Source organism: Camelus bactrianus, chromosome X (assembly GCF_048773025.1).
Source record: "Camelus bactrianus isolate YW-2024 breed Bactrian camel chromosome X, ASM4877302v1, whole genome shotgun sequence".
In the NCBI taxonomy this organism is placed as follows: domain Eukaryota; kingdom Metazoa; phylum Chordata; class Mammalia; order Artiodactyla; family Camelidae; genus Camelus; species Camelus bactrianus.
This window is the reverse complement of record NC_133575.1, coordinates 11,682,000-11,709,050: the sequence shown is the minus strand read 5'-3', so window position 1 is coordinate 11,709,050 and position 27,051 is coordinate 11,682,000. Positions and strand designations below refer to the sequence as shown.

The 27,051-nt window shown below is 35.6% G+C and overlaps 1 protein-coding gene across 4 annotated transcripts; it reads left to right on the top strand.

Moving 5' to 3' along the window:
- Positions 1-541: 541 nt before the first annotated feature.
- Positions 542-26,793, top strand: AP1S2 (adaptor related protein complex 1 subunit sigma 2). Of its 4 annotated transcripts, XR_012504745.1 has the most exons (6): positions 542-698; positions 2,862-3,040; positions 8,972-9,080; positions 9,683-9,820; positions 13,542-13,636; positions 25,238-26,793. XR_012504745.1 is itself a non-coding variant. In XM_074359424.1 (5 exons), exons 2-5 carry the CDS (start codon positions 2,862-2,864, stop codon positions 25,283-25,285), a joined length of 474 nt encoding a protein of 157 aa, XP_074215525.1. In that variant the 5' UTR covers positions 542-698; the 3' UTR covers positions 25,286-26,793. The 4 variants fall into 4 exon arrangements, 3 of the variants coding, with proteins under 3 accessions (XP_074215525.1, XP_074215526.1, XP_074215527.1); XM_074359424.1 differs by lacking the exon at positions 13,542-13,636; XM_074359425.1 differs by lacking the exons at positions 13,542-13,636; positions 25,238-26,793 and adding an exon at positions 21,088-22,556.
- Positions 26,794-27,051: the final 258 nt, after the last annotated feature.

Genomic DNA, 27,051 nt, shown 5'->3' with positions numbered 1-27,051 from the left:
TTTTGAGGCAAAATAATTGCAAAAGCCCTCTGAACGTGTGCAGGAGCTCCACGAAAGAGCTGACTTGTTTTCCTCAGAGTTGCAGCACTCCCTCTCCCCTCACCAACGTCACCGGTAATCACACCGTCCCGTCCCACCCTCTTGGGGCACGCAGTTATCGGAGCTCGAACGTGGCTCTTGTCTGTCCAGACCTTCCCTGCCCAGCACAGAAGGGTCGACAAAGGGCACTGAGAAACTATGCCATCTCACCACTAAATAGCTGGGAGAACCGCGCTCGCGTCCCTAAGGCACGCGCAGGAGTGCGCAGGCGCGCCGGCCCCGGCATAAGCCGCTTCCGGCTCACGTGGCCTGGTTTCCGGTCTCGGACCACCCTTCTCGGTAGAGATGCGGCCAATCAGCTTCCTTGGATTCTGCGGTCACCTGAGCTGCCTGCGGTGCCGTTGGCGACGACCGCACGGCTTCCAGCGCGCCGCCCAGCCCGCCCCTCTGCTCGCCGCAGCCCCGGCTCCTCCCTCGTCCGGCCCCCAGGGCGGAGTCTGTCTGCTCGCCCTCCCCTCGCTGCCTAAGCCTTCCCTCCGCGAACCGGCTCCCCTCCCCACAGCAACACGGCTTCCCTTCCTCAGCTCAGCGACAGGGGCTTGCCCTCAGCCGCCGCCGCCGCCGGCCAAGCCCCGCCGCGCTCGCGGCCCGCGGCCGCCGTAAGTCCCGGGAGGCGAGTGGGGGCGCCGGGGACGGGGACCAGGGAGGGAGGGTCGCGAGAGCTCTCCGCCGCCCCGCCAGCGCCCGGACGACCCCACCCCGAGCTTGCCCGCCCGGCCCGCCACTGGGGCACGGCGCCCCAAAACTCACTTCTCTCCGCGTCCGTTCCCCTCTCCGCTCGGCGCCGCGCCTCGGGATGCGGAGGCCAGTCTCGGACGCTGCGGCGGCCCCGCGGCACCTGTGGTTCGGGAATCACCTCAAGTTTTGCGGCGTATTTGCGGGAGGGGTTGGCGGCGGGGGGCGGCGGCGGCGGAGCACCCTGGGCGCCCTCTGCGCCGCGACGGTTGCCATTGTCTGCTCCGCTCCTTAACTGTCACCTCGCCCGGGCTGGGTCAGTGATGAAGTGCGGCCCCGTGGGGCAGTGGCGGGGCATCGGAGACGGCTGGACCGAGAAACGCTGGCCCCGAGCCCGCTCCGCGGCCGAGCCCATTGTTTTTAATACCAATCTCGAGGAATTGAGGTGCCCTGTGATTTGTAGCAAAATCGAAGCATTCATTGGTTTTGAACTAGAGGAAAGGAATACTTGTGCCTTGCGATCGCGTATCGTCCCATGTTAATATATAATTTGTTTTAAGGAGAGTGAATTGTTTATTAGTCCTACAATGTGGGCGCGGGGGGTGGCACGGATACAGGACCCTGCTACAGACTGCCTTGAGTCCATACTCCTTTCGAAAGCAAACCCCCAGCCCTCCTGGTCACCGAGATCCTGAAATACGAGTCTATTTTTTTCCAAGTTCTGGTAACGGGTTTGCATTGAACGTTATCTAGTTGATGCTTTACTTGCTGTCCCCTTCGAATGCTGCTACCTTAACAGGACTTCTGTGTGAGGCACTTTGATATCATGAATATTATTCGTTTAATTCGTGCCAGTGATGCGTTTTAAGTGAGGTGTAATAAGCCACTTTTAACTTTAATGAAGTTAAATTGTCGCATCGTAAATTTCTAAATATCTTATTGATGCCCGTTTGGATCATTACAAAGGGCGACGGTAATTTCTTAGCGAGATTTAGGGCCCATTGTATTCTAAACTGATCGTGTAAATTCCCCCACCCCAATTCAGTATGGTGTGGTGAATATTAAGAGTCAGGCTGGAATCTTACTTGCAGTAACACTATTAAAGGAACTTAGTTAGAAGAAAAAATATATATATCTGAATTCTACCTTTAAATTACCTTTGGAGGAACAATGCTTATCTGTTTGCAGTTGAGAAGACCGATTGAATTACAAAGAACTTTCTTTAAATTTGAACATGTAGGCTAATCAACATTTGCAGATTCCAAATAAATATATACAAAATAGTTTGTGTAAAATACACTAGAATTCAGCATCCACTCCAGCTGTAGATGCTGTTTTTTATCGCTTTAAATGAAGCGTTTCATGTAATATCTGAATGTGTGTAGCTCTTATTTCAGCTTTTTAAAGGTTTATATTCTCTTTGGTAATATTAACTCACTTTATTATGTGTATATTTATGTTGGAATTTTTTAAAAGTGAGATGAGAAGGGATACTTAATCAGGCTTTTATTAAGAAAAATGTGCATTTGTGAGTCTTTTTTGGTTAATAGTTTAGATCTTTTGTTTTGCTTGAAATATGTAAGGATACACTGAAGAGAGCATTCTAAGTGATAGCTGATAGCTGTCTGTCTACAAGCAATTCGGTTCGGAACTAGAACAGCGTGTTCTGTTTAGGGTGAAAAATAGTAGATCTGTTTCTTTGAAATGCACCTAATCTAGTAGATGTTAACAATTCTCTTTTGATGCATATACAGTCCTGTAGCACAGGTGCACAATAGTTTCTTAAATTGCAAGAATTATCTTTTTCCTCAGAATTTTCACTTAAACTTTTGCCTGTTCCCCGTGCTCTTCCCCCCCCCCCAAACTTAAATGGAACAGGGTCGTGTTGGGAGTTTTACATCTGGTGAGAACATCTTTCTACAAGAATTTCCTGGTATTTTAACTGGCATAGAAATATTGATGGTTTCTCATCATTTGTTAGCTAAATGCCCTGTTCCCTAAGACTTGTCTATGCAACTTGTCATCTTAATCTTAACTTTATTGAATCAAAGTATTGCCTGTAATCTTGGTTCTATTTGTCTTAACAGATGCAGTTTATGTTGCTTTTTAGTCGTCAGGGAAAGCTTCGACTGCAGAAATGGTATGTCCCATTATCAGACAAAGAGAAGAAAAAGATCACAAGAGAACTTGTTCAAACCGTTTTAGCACGGAAACCTAAAATGTGCAGCTTTCTTGAATGGCGAGATCTGAAAATTGTTTACAAAAGGTATAATTTTTATTTATCAGAAAGGTGAAATAGAATCAAATGTTAAATCATTTATAATGTGGAAATTGCAGGCTTTTGAGGATGATATTTGTAAATAATGATTACTATAGATGAAATAAGCTTAAGGTAAAGCTTTGTATTTTTAAAATAACTTCTGTTTTGATTGTTCACCCAGGCTGCAACAATAAAATCATGGAATTTTTTAAACGAATTATATAACTAAAGGCATAAATGATAATTCATGCTTAATCACCTTTTTTTTTCCAATGAATTCATTTCTTTGCAGGGGAAACTAGGATCAGTATTTTAAATTGTGTGAGTAGTTCTCCGAATTTAGATAAGCATTTACCTCCCCCTACATCTTCCCACAAATCTGTAAAGTAATGACTGATGTTTGAAATGCCTTTTTATCTGACTTGTAGAATCTCTTACTTGCTTATAAACAGCTTGGATACATAGACCATTTCAATCATAGATGTGTAAAAACTGGATATATACAGGATCTGTTCATTAGTAGTGTTTATTAATTTGAAGTACACTTGTTGCTGTGGCGGAGGTGTGATTAGATCTGGTAGATAGATAATTTTGCCAAGAACAGATTTTTAAAATTTTGATGTTGCAAAATGACTCATAGATTGGCCTTGAACAGTAAGCTTTTTAAAAAATGTTATACATCTTTATTGATATCTGAAACTTTTTAATACCTTAAAATAAATTTTTTAAGACTGTTCTAATCAGGTTAAAAGAAATAGAATTACTTTGTTTCTTCCTCACTCCTGTTCCCATATGAATAATTTACTGAATTTAAGATAAGAATGTTTCTGCAAAAAAAAAATTCTCTCCTTTGGGGGGTTTGCAGGGAAGTAACAGCATGGGCTGCAAGGACAGTCAAAGAGAAGTCTGGGTTTTAACTCAGCTTTCCTTTAACCACTCTGGTATGGGTGGGGTTTGTGGGGAAGATGGCAGAGAAAGTCATGAAGACTATAGGACATCTAGAATTTTTAAAATACCAGACTCCTCTTTACAATAGAATGAATTTAGTCATCTTTGGGTGATTTTGTATTTGCTGAGAAAAATCACAGCATTTTAGAGCTGGGGGATGTCAAGTGACTTTTTTTTTTAAGCTTTTTACCCCAAGGATAGAGCCTTAAATGAAACCAGTGAAAGTGGAGGTGCTAGTGTGAAGTCAGGACTGCATGTCTACTCACTTGGCTTCCACCCTCTGTCTAGGAGATGATTCCTGAGTTTGAAAACCACTTCTGTTGATCAACTTCAGTTTTATTAGAAACAAACAAACAAACAAAGGAGAACTGGGGAGTGTCTTGTCCAAGGTCTGATGCTAGTAACTGGCATAGGGGCCAGAACTCAAATCTTAACCCTGGAGGCAAAGATTGAAAAGAAGCAGATTTGCATTTCTTTAAAGATCCTGTAACTGGGAAATGGGTGGAGGGCAGGCTGAGACTGGCTCCTGGGGATCTGTTAGGAGACTGCATTGTCAGGAGGTCCTGAAGGAAGACCTCTGCTGTGGGCTCAGCAGGTGGAAAGAGCTGTTGTAAAGTAAGTTTTATAAGACTTGGTCACTGCTAAAAGCAGTGAGGGTAGTGAAAGGAGGAGAGGAGTGAGGTGATCCCACATTTCTGGTTCAACTGATGGGGTAAATGGTGAGCTAGTAGAAAGTTGACTTTGAAGAGCCCATGTGACTTCCATTTGCAGATGCCTAATTTCTCAGGGTGGGTATAGGCATGGAAGTCTGGGGGGAAATTAGGCATAAATTGTTAGATCACCAGCATTCAAGCAGCAGGCAGAGGGGGAGAGGATAAGTATAGGGTCAGTCACATTGGGGAAAGGGAGAGAGTTTAAAAAGTAAGGTCACCAGTGCCAAATATTGCATAAAGTTCAATTAAACTGAAGAATCTATTAGATTTTACAGTGAGCATTTCACAGAGTACCCTATCTGAACATTTCAGTAGAGATGGAATTCTCAAAGAAAGGGGGCAAAGTGTGAGTGGAGACATTAAAACAGCAAGTGTAGACTGTTTGGGGGAGCTTTGCTAAGAAGGACAGAAGAGGTGATAACCACCATAGACAGGAGTGGGAGACAGGGTTAAAAAAACGGCCTGCGAGACCTAAGCTTATTTCTAGATAGGGGAAGGAGTCCCTCGTGTGGAGGAGGAAAATACCAGCAAGGGAATCGATCCCATGAATCAAGATTCCTGCAGCTGAAGGAAATGGCTTGTTAAACAGAAGGAAAGAAAGCGCTAGTTGGTGTTCCTGTTCACAGCATTCAGCCCATTCATGTTGGACAGGCCGCTGCTTTTTCTTTTAAAGGCTATAAAGGGTAATCTAACCTGACTCTGATACTTTCATCAGCTCCTATAAATAAAGGTTCACTAAAAAAAAAAAAAAAGCTTTACTGAGATAAAGTTTACATACAAAATTAGAACTTGTAATCAGTTTTCCTATGCATCCCCAATTTCATACTGAAAACCTCATCTATAGAACTTAAGGACGTATTTTTTGTAGATAGGAACCGGTGATTTTTTTTCCTCTAGTCCAGCTGGAAGAGAAGATCTTTTAAGCAAAAGAATTACCACTTAGCTCCTGAGAAATTCTGAACTAGCACTTTTGCTGTTCGTATCAGCAAGTGATCTTTATGTCTGCCTTCCTCAAATTGTCTCATCCACATTTTTCATCCCTGAGCCTTCCACATTAGTTACCCATCTTGGGGAGGGAGAGGTGACGGGCGGGAGTAAGGATAATACAGCTGGAAAAACAGACTGAAAACTTGGGGACTTGAATTCTGTTTCTCTGGGCCATTAGCTAGTTTTGTGACTTTGAGCAAATCATTTTGCCTTTGTTTCCTCATCTCTAAAATAAATGCTCTTGAAGATCCCATGAAGACAGAAAATGCTATGCTTTTTTGATTCCTATTTTGTGTAGCAAGTTATAGATTACAGTCTTAATACATATAACTACAAATTACTAGCTTTCAATAGGTCTGAGAGTACTATATTGATTTTCTTTACTAATAAAAGAATTTGTAATGACATATACCATTGGAATATTGAGAGCAGTTTGGTTACACTCACCCACAGTCAGCTGATATTTAGCTGACTGGAGAGAAGTCATGTGTTTTGAATATAAGAATAGGCACTTTCAGATGTTCTCTGAGTGCCAGTAATTAGAGTAAGCCTTAATCTACTCTGCTAAAAATAACCAGACATACCTTTCTTCTTACTGGTCTATTATTAATTTTACTTCAGATTTAGACTTACAAATATGCACTAAGAAAACAAAATGAGCTCATTACTGAATTTTTAAAAACCACTTGGTTCTAAAAATAGAGAGTACACTTCAGGTTCTCCTAGTAATCTTTCACTAAATCAGTATAACAATTCTTATTTCTCTCCCTCTTCAAAGCACGCAAAATATTGCTTTGAATATGTTTTAATTTTTGCCAGGTGCAGGATTACTTTACTGAATACAGTTCTAGGCTATAGTTTTTAATATAAAACTTGGGCTCTGGAGTCAAGTCTTTGTTCCTGGGAAGGTTACTCAGTTAAGCCTGAGTCTCCTGTAAATGCAAATAATAACAGTATCTCTCTGGAAGGGTTTTTATAAGAATTTAAAATGGTAAATTATGCCAAGACCTTAGCTAACATTTAATGCCTTACTCAGGGTGGGGACTCAATGTTACCTGCTTCTGTTTCTTCCTTAAGCTTTCTAGAAAGAGGTGCCTTCTTATAATACTGATAACTTGATGTTCACCTACAATGAAGGTTTCATTTAATTTGATAGCTTTTTCCATTCTAAGTGAAAGCAAACATTTAGATAGTGTTGCAGGGTTTTTAAAATATTACGGTTGGTGCTTAGGCACATCAGTACCGATGATATTTAAATTAATGTTTCTGAATGATTCATACAATCTAGGACCTTTGACTAGCGTTTAAGTGTTGTTCATTTGTAAGTAAAGAGACAGTACTGTGAAGAAGGAGCGAGCTTGGTGCAAGTATTAGATTGCTTAACAGTAGCATTGAAGAAATCTTGAAATTAACAGTAAAAGGAATTTTACCTGACACAGACTATTAGTAAATTCTTTCTAATTAGATTATTTAACACTCAGTTCATGTCAGCTAGTCATATTTGGTTTTTATTTACCATTTTTTAATGTCAGTCCCTTTAAACTTTAGTTTTCTTAATTCAGATAATTTATGAGTCATTTGTATCAGCTTCCCCAAATTTAAAAGTCTTATTTGAGGAGCATGGGTTAGGGAAGATGGAGAGTTGGAATATCCCATTGCCTTTTAGAACCATAAACAAAACATAGGGTAGTGCTGGGAAAGAAAGGAAGCACTTTGTTAATAAAGTTGGAGATGGTGCCCTGTTATGTCCTTCACGATAATAAATGAACACGTTTGAACACCTTCTCTCTAAGACTGCGGGAGACCCACCATTTAAAATAACTTACTGAATGTAGAAGTCAGGTAGAATAGACATGGCAAAAGTTTATGTGTGTGATAAGGGAGTTGGAATGGTAGAGTGGGAAAAGGCCTGGAGTTAAGGTCCGAAGATCAGATTTCTTGTCCCAGTATAACCACTTGGCAGGCTCTGTACTCATGGGCCTTTTTTTTTTTTTCCCTCTTCTATAATCAAGGATGATGGGTAGTGCTTACTGTTGGAAAGATCAAATAAGATGAAATGTTTTTGATAACGTTGAAATTAATAGAGTTATGAAAATACTAGTTATTCTGATACTGAAGAGCCAGAATTCATTGAATTTCAAAACTGGGATTGTGTCTGTGTTAGCATATTATTTTGCGTTAATGCTGCTAGTGGTAATTGCCCATTGTGTTTTCTGAAAATCACTTAAATGCTCCTCAGTGAAAATTACAATGGCAACTGAGACTTGTTTGCAGTGTTTTAGGTTTTTTGTTTCTTTTCAAAAGCCTTAAATACATTTAAACCTTTTGAAAATACTCTTTTAATCCTCCTCCAAGGATTTGATTAGGTCATGTCCCTTATTCCTCAAGATTGTATGTTAATAAATTTAGGCTTCCTTGGATCAAGTATAACCGAGTCCCATGTGCTAGAATCCTAATTTGGAGGAGAATATGAGTTTTCCAACTTTATTCCTTCTTCAAGGGAAAATAAACTTTAACAGAGTAGAATTTGGAAAATTTGAGGACTCAAGCCTCAGTTTCCCCTGTCTTTTCTCTAACTTCTGTGATAACTTGGAACTGCTGTTTTTTCTCTTGGGGTTTATTCCACAATCCTGTAAACCTTTTTTTAAAAATAATTCTATGCTGTTAGAAGTCAAGATAGTAGTTACACTTGGGGTGGGAGGTTGTGACCTGGAGAGGTTAGGGGAGGGGCTTCAGGGGTTCAGTAATAATTCTGTTTCTTGATCCAGGTGTTGGTACACAGGTGGGTTCACTTTGAAAAGTCACTGAGCTGTACGTTTGACTTGTGTTCTTCTCTTTGTGTATACTGCACTTCAATAAAACTTTTCAGAACATCAACTTCACGTTTACAGTGTCTTCAATAAGTCCTTCAGGTGGAGAGTTTATTTTCTTTCCTGTTTATTTGTAGTTTGAATTAGTCACACAGTGCATTTTAAGTAAACTTAAGAACAATTTAGGTCAGCTATGTGTTAGAATATTCATCATAGAAAGGAGCCAGAAAGGAAGAAGAACAAAGTAAGTTACTCTTTCTGGATGATGTGGTTACTTTTTATCTTTTTTGCTTGCCTGTACTTTTCAAAATTTCTTTTTTATGCATTTATTACTTCTATAGTCTAGGAGAAAAATAATCTACTGTTGTAAAAAGGAAATAAATTGTATAAGCATGGGGTCTTTCACAGTAGGATATGAAAATATATTTAGAAAACATGATTATAGGGTAAACTTTTTTCCACATTGTTTTTTGTTACAGATATGCCAGTCTGTATTTTTGCTGTGCTATTGAGGATCAGGACAATGAACTAATTACCCTGGAAATAATTCATCGTTATGTGGAATTACTTGACAAGTATTTTGGCAGTGTGAGTAGTATTTTGCTTTAGTAAATTGAATGCTGTAGTATTTTTTTTAAAACCCTTTCTGTAACAAATTTATTATTTGATTTGATTGTTTTGGGGATTCTGACTATTTGAAAGAAAGGTGGGAGAGGGAAGGAATGACTATATTTCTTAGTGTGCCTAGTCAGTTAACTGCCAGAATTGCTTGACCCTACAGACCTACTCATTTAATTATGCTGGTGAGAATGAGGTTTAAAGTAGTGAAATGGAAGTAGCCCAACTGCAAAGATAAGTATACTCTAAGTGCTTAGTATAGAATTTAGATTTGGTTAGCAATTATAATCACATTACCCAGGAATATGTATTTCAAAAGATTAGTTTTTGTGAGTAGAAAATTATTCAGTTGCCCATGTTAGGAGTTTGCAAGGTGTATGGTCTTTTTTAGCTTGTAGGCATTGTGTTTTCAAGTACTTGAGATTTGAAAATTAAGCTGACTAAATCAATGATGGTTAGTTAGCAAGGTTACCATTTTTAGAAGAATTAAGATTGATTCACTCTGGTCAGATTTTACTGACTACTTGATGATCTTTTGCTTTCTTCAGCTTTAATTTTTTTTTTCTTTTCAGGTGTGTGAACTTGATATCATCTTTAATTTTGAGAAGGCTTATTTTATTTTGGATGAGTTTCTTTTGGGAGGGGAAGTTCAGGAAACATCCAAGAAAAATGTCCTTAAAGCAATTGAGCAGGCTGATCTACTGCAGGAGGTAAGCTACTCGTTCTCTTGACTAACATTAGCATGTTTTGCTCTTGCTAGGGAAGTCTCAGTCATCTTCTCTCATTCTTACAGTTTCAGAAATTACTCTGAAGCATGCTTGGCATGTAGTGTCCATGTGCAATTTATTGATTGGAATATGTGTCAGTCACATCAACTCAGTTATCTGTGGATGGATCATTTACTTTGGAGATGGTCTGTTGTATTGATGGCCCATTTTTGGACCCCAAAACATCAGAGTCCAAACCTTTAGAGAACAGACTACATTAAGATGGGAAAAGTAACAGTAATTTGAGAACTTTCTGTCCATTGTTCCAAATTACTTAAGATAACCTCTTTTCTCATTAGTGTGGATGATCAGGAGTTGACTGTGAGATTATGGCATTTTCATTCCATGTTGGTTCATATTTTCACCTCATGTCCATTACTTGCAGATGTAGCCAAGCAAATCATAGTGTTACAGTTACACTTTGTGTAGAATCCTCTAGTTTTGCATTAGCAAAATTAACTAAAAAGTATTTCTACTTCTTTGCTTTTCTTAAATAACAAACCATGTTCTGTCAAACAACTGTATTCTTGTCTTGCCTTGATATCACAGGAACCATTGATAAACCCCATTCACTTTCTAATTTCTACAGTTATCTTGGGTTAATTGTATATTTGATGCTCTGTAATAACAGGTGTGCCGACTACAAGCTCATATTGTAAAATTGGCTTTAAAGTTATCACCTCCTTATTTTACTGTTCACTAATCAGACTTTTCTAAAAATTAGGTCAAAGCCAGGGTCACAAATCGGAAATTTTTCATATTTGTTCCTTCCCTTGATCATTATATTTCATTATTATGGAACTATATTCTATTCTATCATATTCTGGTATTTCCTCCAAGTCCTTCATCATTTCTTGAAGTTAAACATTTCATACATAAGGCTACGTTTTCCTAAAAACTTAATGATACCTTAATTCAGGTACTAAGTTGAATTACGCTTTAGTCATAATTGTGGTTTGAAACAAATTGAATGTTTATAGGTTGAGGAGAAGAAGCTAGTCAGTATAAAAATGTAGTCTGTTTTTGTGAGAGTAATTGTCTTTTTTATTATAATTTATTAAAGGAGGCTTTAAATCAGCAATTTTTTTTCCATTATAACTTCTTAACTGTTGGCCTCAGTTGGGAGAGTGGGGAGCTCTTGGTAATCCCTCTGCATCAGTCACTGACTGGGTCAGTTGTGGGAATTGTTGAAGTTGAGATGACATTATCTGGAACATATATTAAATATGAAACAATGCATTGTACATTTAATGATCTTGAGTTACCAAAACAGTGGTTAAGGTGCCTATATAAGTAATGTTTAGGGCATTGATATCTCCTTGTGTCTGGATTGTTTTTTAAACTCTACTGGAAAATCACTATAGACTACAATATGACAAATATGCTAAATTTACATTATAGCATATATTGAGTATTTAATGTACTAGGGGCTAAAAAAGTTATTATAGTTACGTGTTTATTTGTGAATGTGTGTGTATCTCACCTATCAAAGTATTTTAATAAGAAGTAATGTCTCCCTTTTTGAAGTAGTATTTTTATATCTTTAATTGGGGAAAGTAGGAATGGAGAGAGAAGCATAGGATGTCCATGGTCTCATGTAAAATTCTCTTTACCCCATCTCACCCTAGTTTTAAAAAATAAAAAGCTGACTACTGTTAATTACAGTTCCTTGTCTTTGGAAGGGAGCTATTTGGCCCTGTTTCTCATCTGTGACTACCTTTACATTAACCAAGTTGATACTACATTAAAACAATTTCTGTTCAGTGGTCTGAGTGGATCCTTTCTCGTACTTTAGCTATTCAGGTCTTAAGGCAGAAAGTGACTGGTCCATTGTGAATTTAGAGTGACGTTAGGCCTTTATGAAGCCAAGTTGAAGTCTACGGGACAGTTAAGCTTCAGCTTATTCTGTTCAGGTTAACAAGTTAACCTGTTTATTCAGATTATTCACCAACATACTGTCACAGGAAATTCAGGATGACAAGATGCTTGTTTCCTAAAATAGAGTCATTTATATGTTGATACATAATACAAGTTTACATCTCTGGGAGAGTATTTGAATATATTATGTTCATGAAATAGATGGTAGAAGAAGATGAGAAAAAGCATTCCACAAAGTGCCAAAAAAGACTTGTCTGGACACCATGACAACAAAAAGAACTGTGATGATAGCTAATGCTTATTAAGCGGGTCATGAGAGCCTTTTTAACAAATGAAGTAGAGGCTTGGTGAGGTCTTAGGTAGCAGCTGGCAAAACCAGGATTCTAAACCCAGATCCGCTAGACTCTGGAGCTGTATGAAATCTGAACCACTGTGCTCTGTCCACCCTACCCCACATTCATGTATTTTCTTGGTATGCATATTTTAAACATTCTGTTTTAGATACCAACTTCTGTATGTCTCAGTAATACAGTAAAGAAATTCATAATTCTCCTGGACGTTTTTTTATACTGAACAGAGTAGGTTTCCTAAGACTGATGCCATCTTTTACTTTTTAGGTTGGAAATTTTCATTGTCCAGATTATCAATAGTTGGAATTTTTAATCAGATATATAAATATAAATAATATTTTCAAATTATTTCTTGTTGGATTTATCAAAATGCCTGGATCTATAATAGCTTTTCTGGTCTTACAATTTAGGGTATAATATTCACTTAGTGTACATCGTGGAATGATTTTGCTTCCAAAATTGTAGATACAGCTGTAAAGACACTTCTCTAAATGCAGCCTTAGATTTGTAGAAGTCCTAATTGATTGATTTTAATCTAGTTCTTCATATATTGTGATTATTTTTCTATTTGGTGTCAGGTCTTTTACTTGAATTGATTATTTCCAAACACTAAAGATTACTGAATTTATAATGAAAATATCTTTTGGCTTAAAGATGAATGCAAATTACAAAGTGATTTTGGTTTTAGTCCTTTTTTTAATTTGTGAAATATTTATCTGTATCCTTAAGAATGTATATTTTCTTCAGAAAAATTTCTTTAAAATTTCCCTTTTATCCAATTTGTATAAACGTCATGTAGTTTATTTAGGTAGTCCTTCATTTTATAGGCCAACAGGGTAAACAGTCAGTGGATAAAGTAGATTTTCTGTTAGTATTTTATAGTCAGTAATGAGAACGTAACATAAATGTGTATTTGAGTAAATATTGCTAGAATATCAGATACTCTGATTAATAAAGATAACTTTTTTATTTTACTTAATTACTTGGTAAAGGAGGTTTCAGTTTTGACATTTCTAGACCAAACTCTATGTTTATTCCTTTTGGTATTCTGTTGTATGAATACATAATTAGATTTGGAGGTAAAGCCCAGAAAAATCAGTCCATTATTCCAATTTCTAACATTTGACTGTTGGAATTTAAAACATGTTTTCTTAACATGCCACTGGTACTTAACGTGATGCTTAAATTATTAAAGTGCAACATGCTGAGATTACTAAATTGATTTTTTTTTTTTTTTTTTTGCAATACTGGGTGCATTTTCCCCACCACCAATTAAATATCTATTTTAAGCTAGATTTTGGCAGGGGAGGGGAGGGCACAGGGGAGTGGTACAGTTGGGTTTATTTTATAAACATAATGACAAAGGAAATATAGAGTACATTTTCTTTGTGAAGTCAGGTACTTAACCAGTTTTTCTCTGCTCCTTAATTTTATAGAGCCAGAATGAAGAATGGGGAGGTTTGTCTGAGGATATCTTATGATAAAGAGCAGTCTAAGGCTTTAGTCCCTTTGATCCCCAACTTATTTATTGGTAACTACTAAATTTACCATTTTTGTGGCATGGATTAAATGGGGTGTTATGCATAGACTGTTGCACGTGAAATGATTTCAAGTCCTTGCTTGATCCATGAAGATCAAATAGTTAAATACTGGGCGTTGGGCTTTAACCCTCAGCAGTAGATGCATGATGGTGTTGATTAGCGCTTTGAGATGTGTCGACCTTTTTTTTTTGTACTAACAGCATCATTTTGAAATTTGTGGGGTTTTCCTTTTGAGCTTTGTTTGCTGTTGGTATTGTTTCTCACTAAAGTAATCTGAGAAATGAAAAATAAGTGAGGTACCAAAAGCAAGCATTACACTCATGAATTTGCTTCTACTTCGAGGTGATCCACTTCATGAACAGATTTATTGGATTTACAGTTGTTAATCTGCCTGTCTAGAAAGTGGTGCTCTACAGAGAATTAGTGCTGCTAAAATTTGATTTGTTTTAGTGCTGGGGCTGCATGATATATCTTAGTACTATACAACATCTTTGTGGAAGTATAATTAATAAATCTGTTGAACTACATAAAAATGGAAAGGTAAGAATCTTAGGAGAAAAAGCGATTTCTTTAAAAAATGAATCTTGTAACGTAAAATTATTTTAAGTACTTATTGAAGTATTTAATAACATTATGCCTTTTAATAAGTTTTAAGTTTTTTTAAATTAGAATCTTGCTAATTAAGAATTTTGGGGCATGCTAGTGAAACTCAAGAATATTTTACATTGTTTTAAAACATGGTTTCAAATATGTACAATAAAATTTAACAGAAAAAAGCATTTTGATAAAAATTCTCTTAGGATTTGCTTTAGTAAGACAAACTCCTGTAATTCCTTTGTAATTACCATTGTTTATATTAAAACCTTTAAGTCTAAACCTTTTTGTTTATATTAAAACCTTTAAGTCTAAACCATTTTCTTATCACTTGGGTTAAAAGTTAACAAGGCTATAGTCATTTATGCCAGCATATTTTAATTTTTATAGGTAAGATTGATTGGGATCTGCTAGAACAAATTCTGGATAAGTGAGGTTTAGTTACAATAATACTTGAGATGGAAATTATAGAGGGGTAGATATAGATAAAACAGAAGGCCGAATAAATCTTACCTTTTACTTTGCATTTAATAAGAAACAATTTGGCCAAGTCCTTGGTCACTGGTTTTCAGGTTGTAAACATTTTGCTGTATGTTTATGTGTTTTTTGAGCTCTTTGTCTGCTTTTCAGAATTTTGAGGATTTCCCCCGTATGATTTAATTTTAATTCATTTTGAGCCAACTCTTGCTACTTTGGACTATTTGTAATAATGAAAAGTTGAAGTAACTTAAAATATTCAGTGACTGTAAATTGATTTTCAAAAGTATTCGACAAGCCATAGTATTATGTTTTTATATCACAATGGTTAAATAAACAAACCAAATTTTTTTTTAAGTAAATACTTTTATTTCTTGTTTTACAATCTCACATTTTGTATTCTCTTCTCCTTTTTTTTCAATGCTGATCCTGATCTACTAAATTAATTACATGAGCCCTAGGTTTGGGACCTGCACAGGGACTTGCAGAGTGTATTCCTAGCTGTTAGTGGTGATTTTTTTTTTTTCATTGAAGTAATTTGACGTGATTTTTTTCTTTAAAAAATACTTTCTGAAAAATTTCAGCGTTTGAGTTCTTTTTCCCCCTACTGATACATTCTTTTTTATTTTCTTTTATTGTTTCCTCTGTTGTCTTTATTTTTTTAAATAAAAATTCCCATTCTAGAAAAATTAACAAATACAGGCAAGCACATTAGAATGTAATCTTACTCACCAACCAGCTACAATTAGATTAACTCTAGTTCTCAGATGGGGTGAGTGGTGGGGCAGTTGTGCCTTCTCAGGTGCCATTGGGCAGTGTCTGGACACATTTTTGATTGTTACAACTAATCGTGGGGGGCTGCTGGCATCTAGTAAGTACAGATCAAGGATGCTGCTAAACATCCAGCAGTGCCCAGGACTGCCCTCCCAGAATAAGAAATTATCCAGCCTCAAGTATCAATAGTGCTGAGGTTCAGAAAAGGTTTAATTTAACACTGAAATATGTAAAGATTTCATTTATAGGTTCCATTTACATTTATGGACTGCTACATCTTTTCAATATAATATATAGTCCAGATTATAAATGACCAGCTGGAAATGAATCAAAAGTAGGGTGGGGGAAAAAAAACCTAAAAACTGTGAAACAAGGACACGTGTTCAAAAACACATAAGTGGCTATAAAAATCACCTCTGTGATTCACCCAAATTACTTTTACTCGGTAACCAGAGATAACCCACAGCAAAGCTTATGGGATATCACTATATAATTTAATTTCCTTAACAAAAACCAAATCTGTTAACATCTATTAAGGTAATTGAGTTTTTGCCTGGAAACAGAATTGAGCATACCCTGCAGACAAAACACTTTTGAATTTTCTGCTGATTTCCCTGTCTGCCTTGGGAATTTGATGGTTTCTTAAGAGGAATAGTTTAAGTGACCAGAATTGGTATATATAGACTTTACATTGTACATATAGCCTTTTTTGTTTTTCTTTTGTATCCTATTAACCTTAAAGAATTTACTTAATAAAGATATTCAGAGTTTGAATATTTGAAATTCAGTGATTTCCAAGAAATCTTTTATGTTTGGAAAATGCTGATTAAATTTAGGACATTTCAAGTATGATCCAAATGGAAGACCAGGGCAAATACAATTACTCTAAAATATGCCTAAAACTATTTGTTTACAGTCTATTACAGTCTAAAGTTAGAAATGCTAACTTAATTATCTTGCTTTTTTATTAAAAAAGTAAACTAACTGCCAGAGAAAGTTATTTGTCCTACTTCATCACTAACAGGTTTTAGAGCAGGATTTTGTAAGATATAGTTAAGTTATCCCCATTATTATTTTTAAGACTAATGTAATAGAAACAGCTCAATAGCATAACAGAAAAAGATAGCAGTAGATATGAATAAGTAGTTCACAGATGACAGAAAAAAACAAATGGTCCTTTTATTAAGGGAATGTAAATTAATTAAAGTATCAGTTAGACCCTCTTTTTGGTTTGTTTCTTGGATTGGCAAAGAATTGCTGCTTATGGGCACTTCAAATTGTATTCCATTTTGGAGGATTAGTTTGGTGTACACAGTTAAATGTGTACACCTTTTGCCCCATTAGTTATACTTGAAGGAATTATGTCCATTAGAAATGTACAGGTGCACCAAGATGCATGCTCAGGATAATGTTAAGCTATTGGAACTTACCCAAATGTCCATCAGTGGGAAATAGGTTAAGAAAATTCCAGTATAGCCATACAGGAAACCGTTACCTGGCTATAAAAGAAATGAGGTCAATTTCTGTATAATGATACAAAAAGATACTCAAGGTATATCAAGTAAGAAAAGATCTAGGAGCAGGACATTTACTTAATGGTGTTACCTCTGAAGATGTTTGAGGTTTCCCCTACCCCATTTTCTAGAAGTGTAAAACATGTATTTGAAGTATAAATTTTTTAAAATTTATAAATGTTTTAAAATGATAAAATGCTGCTGTGTCAATGGAAGATTCTACATTGTGTTGCTCCTTTAGGTGAAACTAGAGTAGAATTTGCTGAAAAGAAAGTTTCAGCAGGTAAACTGAAGCACTGGTGTGCCCTCAGGCCATTCTAGACACTCATCTGGAGCAACCATATTGTTCTTGCCATTCACTGCTAACTTAATGTAAAAAAATAACTCAACTTTCCTAGTGTCTCACAAGTGCTCATGAATAAGACACCGTGAGCCCTGTCATCTAAATGACACCTTATAAAAGTTCCTTCAGTTCTTTTCTTTTTATTCATTGCTAAAAATAGATCTTAGTGAGTTTGGATACTCTGTGGCCCTTTGGTCTTTAGCTCAAGGAATAGGGTTCCAGACTTGAGAGGAAGGATTTTGCCACAGTAATTCAGTGAGGCAATAAAGAGGACCATTGTATTAGAACATGAAGGACAATGGATATTACTTTGTAGTGCAAAGAACAAGTGAAGTCCCTTTACAAGAAAAACTGGAATAGAGCAGTAACTTCAAATTACACTTACATATATTTATTAAATGTACATTTTTTTTCTTTGACCACAATGTGTACTAGAAAGAGAAAATCAGGAGACTAGGTTTTCAATTTTGGATCCAGTACCACTAATGCTATTTAAGCCTTTCTCATCTCAGCAAGACTTAAACCTTCAGGTAATTGCTTGCTTACCAGTTTTTTTGTAGTTTACCAGATCAGTTTACTTTTGAGTCATCAGCCTAGTAGAGTGAGTGGGAATTTTTAAGGCAATGAGGTTTGTCTTTTCCTAGGAATGGAGGCGGTTTAGGAACAGGTGTGACTTAATTCCTCTCTGCTTTGTTTGTTATCCTAACCTTCCCACTACATCTGGTCCTTTTTTTAGGGAATCGAAAAAGATTATTCTTAGTATGGAGGAAAGTTGAACATGCATGTAGACTAAAAGAGAAGGAGCTAGTGCAGAGCATGATGAAAAACAGGAATAGAATAAAGGGGAAAGTATATTGGGAGGGTGAATAGAAATGGAATCAAAAGCATTGGTTTTCTTCCTCTGTATGAGGAGATAACAGATTAGTGCTGTAGTGGGTTTTTTTTGTTGTTGTTTTTTTTTTCCCCCTCATGAGTTGGATGAGCAGAATTGAAAATTGTTTTCTTGGCTTTGAGAATCTACATTAGAGGAGAGCTGCTGTGGGAACTAAGGAGAAAGAAGGGGTAGATAACTTGAAAATGTTGAGGGTTTGGAACAGACTGACTTAACTGGGAGCAAATCAGTGATTTGCCCAGGACTGAAGGCCCATTTCAGATGGAAAATAATATCTAATCTTTATTCAGAAAATAAGTCTTCAAAGAATCTGTACTAAGGGCAGTTTGTGGTTTGTATTCATGTAATACAACCAGATTAAAAATTTTTTCTCACTATTTTCACTCTGGCCTTTATTCCCACGTAATCACTGACGTTTCAGTGCATTAAACTCAATTTGCTAGGTAAAAGAAGACAGTAGGTCTAGTTCTGCACTGGTCCTTTGTGTGTATTTTAACAGACTTACTCTCACCCTCCCCAATTTTTAATTACTATAATTATTCCATGACTCATAAGATGTACTGGTGGAATACCGGAGTTATATTTAATCTACTATAATGTTTTCCTTGTACATAAGAGAAAAAATAACTTTGTTAATTATGAGTGTATCTATCATTTAGCTAAAAAATCAACCTTAATATTAAGTGGCCATTAAGACATTTATAGCACAATTTTTTCAGAATCTAGCAGTTTAAACTGGGGAATTATTTTAAATATGTTATAGCAACTTAAAAGTGGTAAAAGAATACATTTATTTTTGTGCATTTTAGGGTTTGTTTTCTTCTTGAAGGATGTTTTTCCAAGGAAGAGGATTTTTTTTACCTATGGAGAGTATTCTTCACAATTGATTGGATGCTAATTTCTTGTTTAAGTACAGTAATAAGGATCATTGCTGTAAAGAATAGTTTGGCTGGTTTATCAATCCTTTTCTTTCCTGAAAGTAGTAAAAGGTCTGTCAGAAATGCCTGGGGAAGTCACAGTTGAGAATTGCTCCTATAGAATTGTTTGTTCTCTTTCGTTTTATAGTCAGTCACCTCTGGGGAGGAACTGCTGTGTACTCAGCCCTATTTGGGAAACTACTTTTCTCTTTTCTTTTAATGGCGTAGGCATAAGCTCTCCATGGTTGGTTTTTACATGGTGTGGTATAAAATTAAGAGGGAAAACAAAAAGATGAAAAGCTATAGTATAATAATATAAAGGCTCAAAGTACTGGTATTATTTAGGTGAAAGGTTATTTGATAGATTTAAGCTTTTCTTGTTCTCTCTCCAGAAAACAGAGGCTATGTATCACAGCAAGAGTTTCATTGGGTCTAAGAAAGCGTACTAGAATACGTGCTGGAGTACTGACATGCATCAAAATGTAGTAGGACATATATTCATTTTGTAATTATAATTTTGTCAAGTTTGTTACTTATATTTTAGCATTACCTGAAAAGTTTAACTACATTAAATCCCAAGGGATAGTCTCCAGTTATTTCATTTAACTGATATTTTCATAGGGAATTTTGCTCTGATAATGATCTATCATTGGGGCTTATAATTTATTTTTTTACATAGAGAATATTGAAATAGGTTAAGAGTTAATTGACAAAAAAAAAGTACTATTAATGCCATTGAACAGAAACAGAATTCCCTCATGAAAATGAAGCATTTAGGGGTTTAATTTATTATTAATACTATTTTAGCTTGCTGCTTCATTCCACAACATTCTAAGTGGAGGAAGAAAGGCAATTAATTTTATCTTTAAACTGTTTAGGAATTATCTGAGGATTAAGATTTAACTGGCTTTTTTTCCTCAGATACTTTTGTATTTAATGGTTATTATATAAGTATCTGTTACATATTTTATTGAAATAGTTTACATGGCTTTGTAGCCTAACATTTCAGAGTGCCAAGTTGAATAAATATTAAAATGAGGATATCTTATAAGCCCTCAAATAAGCAGTTTTAAACTTTTTTGAGTCATAAGGCTTTTGGCAAGGTATAATCCTTTTAAGAGTCTGAAGGGCCATGGGCCCTCTTCTCAGGAAAATCTGTACCTCATTTTACCTCTAATTTCAGGGAGTTCTTGGAGTCCCTAGAAATTCATCTCTGCTGTACACTCTAGGATCAGTTTAAAATCTCACTTCAGGTTACCTTGTTGATGTGAGAAACATCTTTTTAGGTACATTTGTAGACATAGACATTTAACATCTATTTGGAGAATCCTTTAAAATCTGTCATGAAGATTATTTAAAAAGTAATATCCTTAGTCACAGAGGTATAGTCTTGAGATTTTTTTTTTCTTAACTAAGTGAACCATTAAAAACCTCCATTGCTACTTAAAATACTAAATGGGTGACTACTCTTCCATTTTTTCCTTTAGGATCTGTAAAAGAGTTAATGGTCACCTTAGGATGTAATGATTTTCATTAAGGGATTGACATTCCTTTGCTTTGTGTAATAAAATGCTGATGAACTTGAACACTGGTGGGAAGGAGTATTCTAACTGGATTTTCAGTTAACTCAGTATTGACCAAATGATTTACACTGAAAAGTCTTTTCAGTTTATTAGTAAACACAGTACTTTAGGATTTTCTAGGACATAGGCCATCATTTTGGTTACCATTATATACAGTAAAGTTATAAAAAATGAGTCTGAACTCTGGGGCATCATTTAAAAGTTAAATGTACCATAAACCAATATTCTAAAAACAAACTTCTAAGTTTCAATTAAGTTTTCTTTACTGCGTACTAAACATTCTAGAAATCTGATTGTGTCTGTGTCAGTTTGTATACTGTGTAAGAATATATGCATTTCTTTTGTAGCCACGTCATGAATATTTTAATGTCCCTGTGTACTAAATGACTACTCATCGTGTGTGCAGAATTTCACAGAGGAAATAGAGAGCTGATATGCTTATGAAAGAAAATATCCTCAGCTTGGTGACTGATTACTTTATATAGTAATAATAGAACATTTCAGAACCAGTACTTTTACAATTGTAACATTTTTCCTGTTTCTATCCTCTTTTCTATTTTATTTTCATTCTATATGTGATCTTGATACAACTTTTTCCTGCTTACAACTGTTTTAATTTTTCTTGAAAAAATATGACCTATGACTTTTGAGTAATGTTTCATCTAAAACACATACATGTCATCATTTATGAACTATCTGTGATTAATCTTGTAAGAGGAAAACCTAACAGTCATTAAAATATTTACCAAAGAAAATATAGCTGAAATGCTAGGTCAAAATAAGCAGTGCCATAGTGTATAGCATGGTTTGGTCTTCACATGTTGAGGGGGCAGTACTATGTTTAGGGTGATTATATTACAGTCTGTATGAGCTGTTGTTTTCTAATGTATCACATAAAAGTGTATTTGGAAATAATACAAGAAAGTAAAATCTGTACTATTATACACTATTTAATGTAAAACATTCACAATTTTTAAGGAATTTGTAATACCACATGTATTGAATCACACTTGTGCTATATACAACGGTATCAAACAGTCTCTTTAAGAACTATCAGAAAGCTATGTCAGGAAAGTCTATTCAATAGTGAGTAACCCTTTCAGAGTATTAATATGGAGTTTATTTTCTATAGTTCAAATTCTAATATTGTTTAAATACCAATATTTTATTAGTTATGGTTTTATAATTGCCTTCATTTAGATACTTAATGATTTGTTAAATATGGTTTTATATTTCTGAATATTAAAACCTTTAATATTGATCATTTTTGTGTATACTTTTAATAAAACATGCAACATATTTTATTATAAAGGGGAAAGGATGAAATAATTCATTGTTTATATCTAGAGAGCTTAAAGCCTGAGTTAAGTAAGCTACCATTAAACAGTAAATTCAACAGATGCTCACACTGGTTTACCACTAAAAGAAGACATGTGAAAATGTGTATTAGGCAGGTATGCAGATCAGTTATTTCCATTCTTACCATTCTCACTGTACTGCATTACATTTGAAGCACCTGGATGGGCTATCAAATGAGAAATTTAGCATTATACGTTGAAAGCATTGGGAAACATTGGTCTTCATTTCCATTTTTCCCTCTACCCCTCCCCCAGCCCTTCAACTTGTCATTCATCTGGTTTTAATGGTGCATAAATATACATTGTCTCATGCCTGTTTGCTTTGGATGCTATGTGCCAAGCTGTAACAAAATGTTGCTTCTTTTGTTATCTGTATACAGCTGCTTGCTTTAAATTAGTAGATTCTGAAATAGCTTTCCTTGCATGTCTAAAATAAAAGTATTGCATGTACTGTCTCATGTGAATGACTTTTTTATCCTTTTGATAAAAAATAGATTTCATAGTTTAGTTTTTACAGGTAATTTTAAAAAGTTGTGGTTAAAAAATAACAAAATTTATTAGCTTAAGCATTTTTAAGTGTACAATTCAGTGATGTTAAGTATATTCACATTGGTGTGCAACAGATCTCCAGAAGTTTTTCATCTTGCAAAACAAAGTCTGTACCCATTATAAACAACTACTCCTTACTTCCCCTCCCCTCAGCCTTTGGTAACCACCTTTTACTTTATGTTTCTATAAATTTGACTACTTTATATAATAGTTTTTCTAGGTAATTTTGAGCTACAGTTTGAGTGTGAATATGTGAAAATTAATTTTATATTATAAATACAATTGGTAAAAAAATTCAAATGTACTATTTGTGCAAGTCTCAAAGGAATAAAATGTGTAAGTGATACTTTCAATCTAAGCCTTTTAGAAAGGACAGATTTTTGAAATAATGCATATTTGATAAGCAACACGGTTCTCTTCAAGAAATACTATATAAGATTGCAGACAGTCAGTGCACATAGGGAAAATCTGACCAGCTCCAGGGAATAGGATGGGGGGACATTTTTGCATGGATAAGCTAAGAATATTAACTCAATAGAATTCAATGTAGGCATCCTTTTAATAGGTACATTAAAGGTTGTATGACATTTTAAAAATTATTTAACATTAAATGGAAATGGTTATTTTTAAATTGTCTCCTTTAATATGTGTGATTCAGATGTCAGTCTTGCAGTATATTTAATGTTTAAGGCTCAACATAAATGAAAGAGATTGGCTTATATCACTCTTGGGAGTGTTGCATCATTTCCATGAAACTTTCTTTACAAGCTATATCATGAAAACTCTGAGACATGCAAATAGAATAATATAAGGAACCCTCAGTCACTCAGTTTCAACAACCATCAACTCAATACTGCAGTTGTTTCATAAATCACCACCCCACCCTACTCCACCTTTTTTGCCTGAGTATTTTAGAGCAAGCCCTAGACATCCTATCATTTCATCTTTGATACTTCAGTCTGTATCCCTAAGAGATAAGTGCCACAACCCCCCCCCCTGCAAAATGACAGTAATTCCTAATATCTTATTCTTGGTTTGTTTTTTTCTAATTGTCTGAATAATGCATTTTTATAATCGGTTTGTTAGAACCAGATTCCAAACAAGGCTCACACTGTATCTGGTCTCTAAGTTTCTCTTAATCTTTAACAACGCCTCTGCTTTTTCCCTCCCTTACCTTTTTTTTTTCTTTTTTAACTGAGTCACCTATACATACTGTAGAATTTCCTCCATTCTGTATTTGGCAGATTGTAATGGTGATGTTTAACTTTTCTTGTCCTCTGGATATATTTAGGTTTGTAGCCTGGTTAGGTTGAGGTTCACTTTAGGGGGGCAAGAATACTTAATAAAAAATAACCTTTTTTCACCAAAGCAACTTTTACCCATTTTTCATTAATATACAAACATACTAAAAGATCATATGGACTTTATATAGAGAGTTAATTTATAGTAAGACTAAATACCTTCTTTAAGATTTCAGTTGTGTAATGGATCAGCTAATTTTTTTTTTAGCACTTTCTGTGAATCAGGCTCTAAGCCTATTTCCCTTAGTCTCTACATACGAAGGTAAGTACTATGATCCTTGTTTCCCAAATAAGGAAACAGACCATGGAGTTTAAACAATTAAGTTCATTCCATGTAGTGCTTTACATACAGTTAAATCTAATGTATGGATTTATGGTTTAATTAATTTTTCTTTTCCTTGTTTTGTGCTGCACCACAATTAGGATGCAAAAGTAAGTTATTAGATACAAAATTGTTTTCCTTTATCAAAATCTAGTATGCCTTTTAATTACAAACTTGTTGCTAGTAATACCTGAAATTTGACCTATTTGGTCCTTTTTTTATTTTGTGATGTACAAAATTAGCTAGTTTGGGAATTAAAAAATTTTTTTTTGTGGTATGGCTGCTTTGTTTAGTCTTCTTTGACATTTAAAAATGAGTGTTCATTGTTACATAGGACAAAAGTGCTTTTTGTCCCAGAGCATTCTTCCTGAATATTGCTTCCACGGAAGGCATTGTTTGCTCTGGGGAGCTCTGGAAAGGGGAGTTCCTGAAGCCTTGCTGCTGAGGACAGTTAAGTCCAAAACTGAGTAAAAACTCAAGAGAGGAAGACATTTCTGTAAATGCATGTGACTCAAAAGAAAAAAGAAAAAAGCATGGAAAATAAAAATATGTGAAGAATGGGGAGAACTTAGGAGGTTTTCCCTGCTTTTTGTTTAGGGGAGCTTTTGGATTTTAACAGTAAGATAACTTACCTTTCCTGTAGAAATGTTGGTAGCAATGATTTCCTAAATTGCCAGTGGGTTTGCAGTGAGTTTGACTGCTTTTTGTGTTAGCAGCAATGGAGCCTAGCACGTTGGTAGGTTATCAATAGGTATTTAATGCATGTTGAAAATAACCTCTTGTGGTCTCTGATGTTTGGGACGTAAAATGCTAAATAGACAGTAGCTCTCAATAGTAAAAGTGCCATACGGCTGAACTACTTGCATTCAGCGTTTTTCAGTGAAACTTGCATGGCCTTCCGTGTCGATTTCACATTCTCAGCCCTCCCAGGATCTGCTTACCAGAGTCTCACATTTTCCCTCCACAGGAAGCTGAAACCCCACGTAGTGTTCTTGAAGAAATCGGACTGACATAACTCTCCTCCCCTGTTGATGACTTCTTGTGGCATTTCACACACTGTAGATGATCACTGCCTTCATGTCCATGTTAGCTAATGGTGTAAGATGACGTCTTGTCAGTATTACTGTTCTGCTAAGCTGCTTCATTCAGGCCTACACAATTTTTTTTTAAAGGGAACTTTGGTTAATCAAGTGATAACAAGGGACTTACATAGGAATTAGAATGAATGCAGAAAAAGAAAAGTAACTTTTCTTCCTGTTTTAAAGTTTATAGGTCTCTTTCTCTTAATCTGATTATGTGCATCTATGAAAATGACAAGATCAGGTAATTTATTACTTACTGTCTTTGGCAAAAGAAACTTAAATTATGTGAAACCTGATTTTATGAAACCAAAGACCAGTGCCGCATTTCAGTATATATGAGAATAAAGGGAATTGACATGTCACGTATCAAATGAAGGAAAATTTCACTGTATGTTGAAACTTTAAAGAAAAATAAATTTATACCAAAGACCCTTATTAGAAACTAAATACTTAAAACAAAGGGAATACGCAAAAGACTAAAATGGAATGATGCTGTTTTACACTAAAAATTGTTTAAAAGACTTCTGAACCTGGGACAGGGAACAGAGATCAGCTGTTTCAATAATAGTAAGTATGTTATTTTTAAGGCCAAGGAATATTTGACTCCTGAGATAAATTTTTTGTGGTCATAATCATTTAGTCACTTAGTTGGATTATTTTTGATGCCCCCAAAATAAAACAGAAATGTTGACTTACCAGGGATTTTTAGTAACAGTTTCTTATGAAAAGTGTGTTATTCTCTTCACAAAGTGTTGCATAAGTCATTGTTTAAAGCAAGGGTGCTTGTTATAGCCAGATTTATTTTGCTCCCCTATTGCTTCTCTCCACTTAGAAATAGAGCAAACTTTAGGGCAGCTTCCTTCCCTTCCACGACACTGTCTACTTATCAGAAGTCATAAACACCACCTTTCATGCGAAAGTTGAGTTGAATGAGATAAAATGGCATTAGTGGGCCCTATATTTTTTAAGGCTATACAGTTGTTTCAGTGTCACTTTTATACATACTTCTATATATGTAAACATGTCTTCACAGTAAACATGTCTTCACAGTTTACACTTTCATTTGTATGCTGGGCTGGATTAAGCTTTGTTGTGATTGTTACCAATATTCAGGCCACGTGAGCATTGTCTTATGACATCGCCAATTAGTTATAATAAATGTTCAACGTACACCACTGCAGTGTGTTTTTATCTGTCTCTTTCCAAGTTTGTCAAACTATAAAGAGCTAAAGGAAGAATCTAAAAAATTTTTTGAGTAAAATGTTGAAAATTCACCTCCATTTGAATGTGGCCATTGTTAAAAGCACACACAAGATAAATGGTGGAAGATTGAAGGAAACTTCGTGTACTTCAAGCTCATTAAAAAATAATGTGGAGTCCATGCTACTTATCTACACATTTATTTTCAATCAATCAATAAATGCCGCTTTTAAAACCTTGATGCAGTTGACTTTTCTACTCTATGAATGAGCAACTTAAATTACTCCAGGTAATCAAAGGTATTCCAAATCAACTGGAGTCTCCCCCATGAACTGGAGGTGCTAGTACACTTGCTGAAATGAACTGGTATTTGCAAACTAAGGCCTAACATAAGTAGCAAATCAAAACTTTGGTTAACATGATAGTTAAGTGACTGCCCATTAACTACAGATAGAAATTCTACATACTAAAATAAGTTTTTTTTTTTTAAGTATACTCT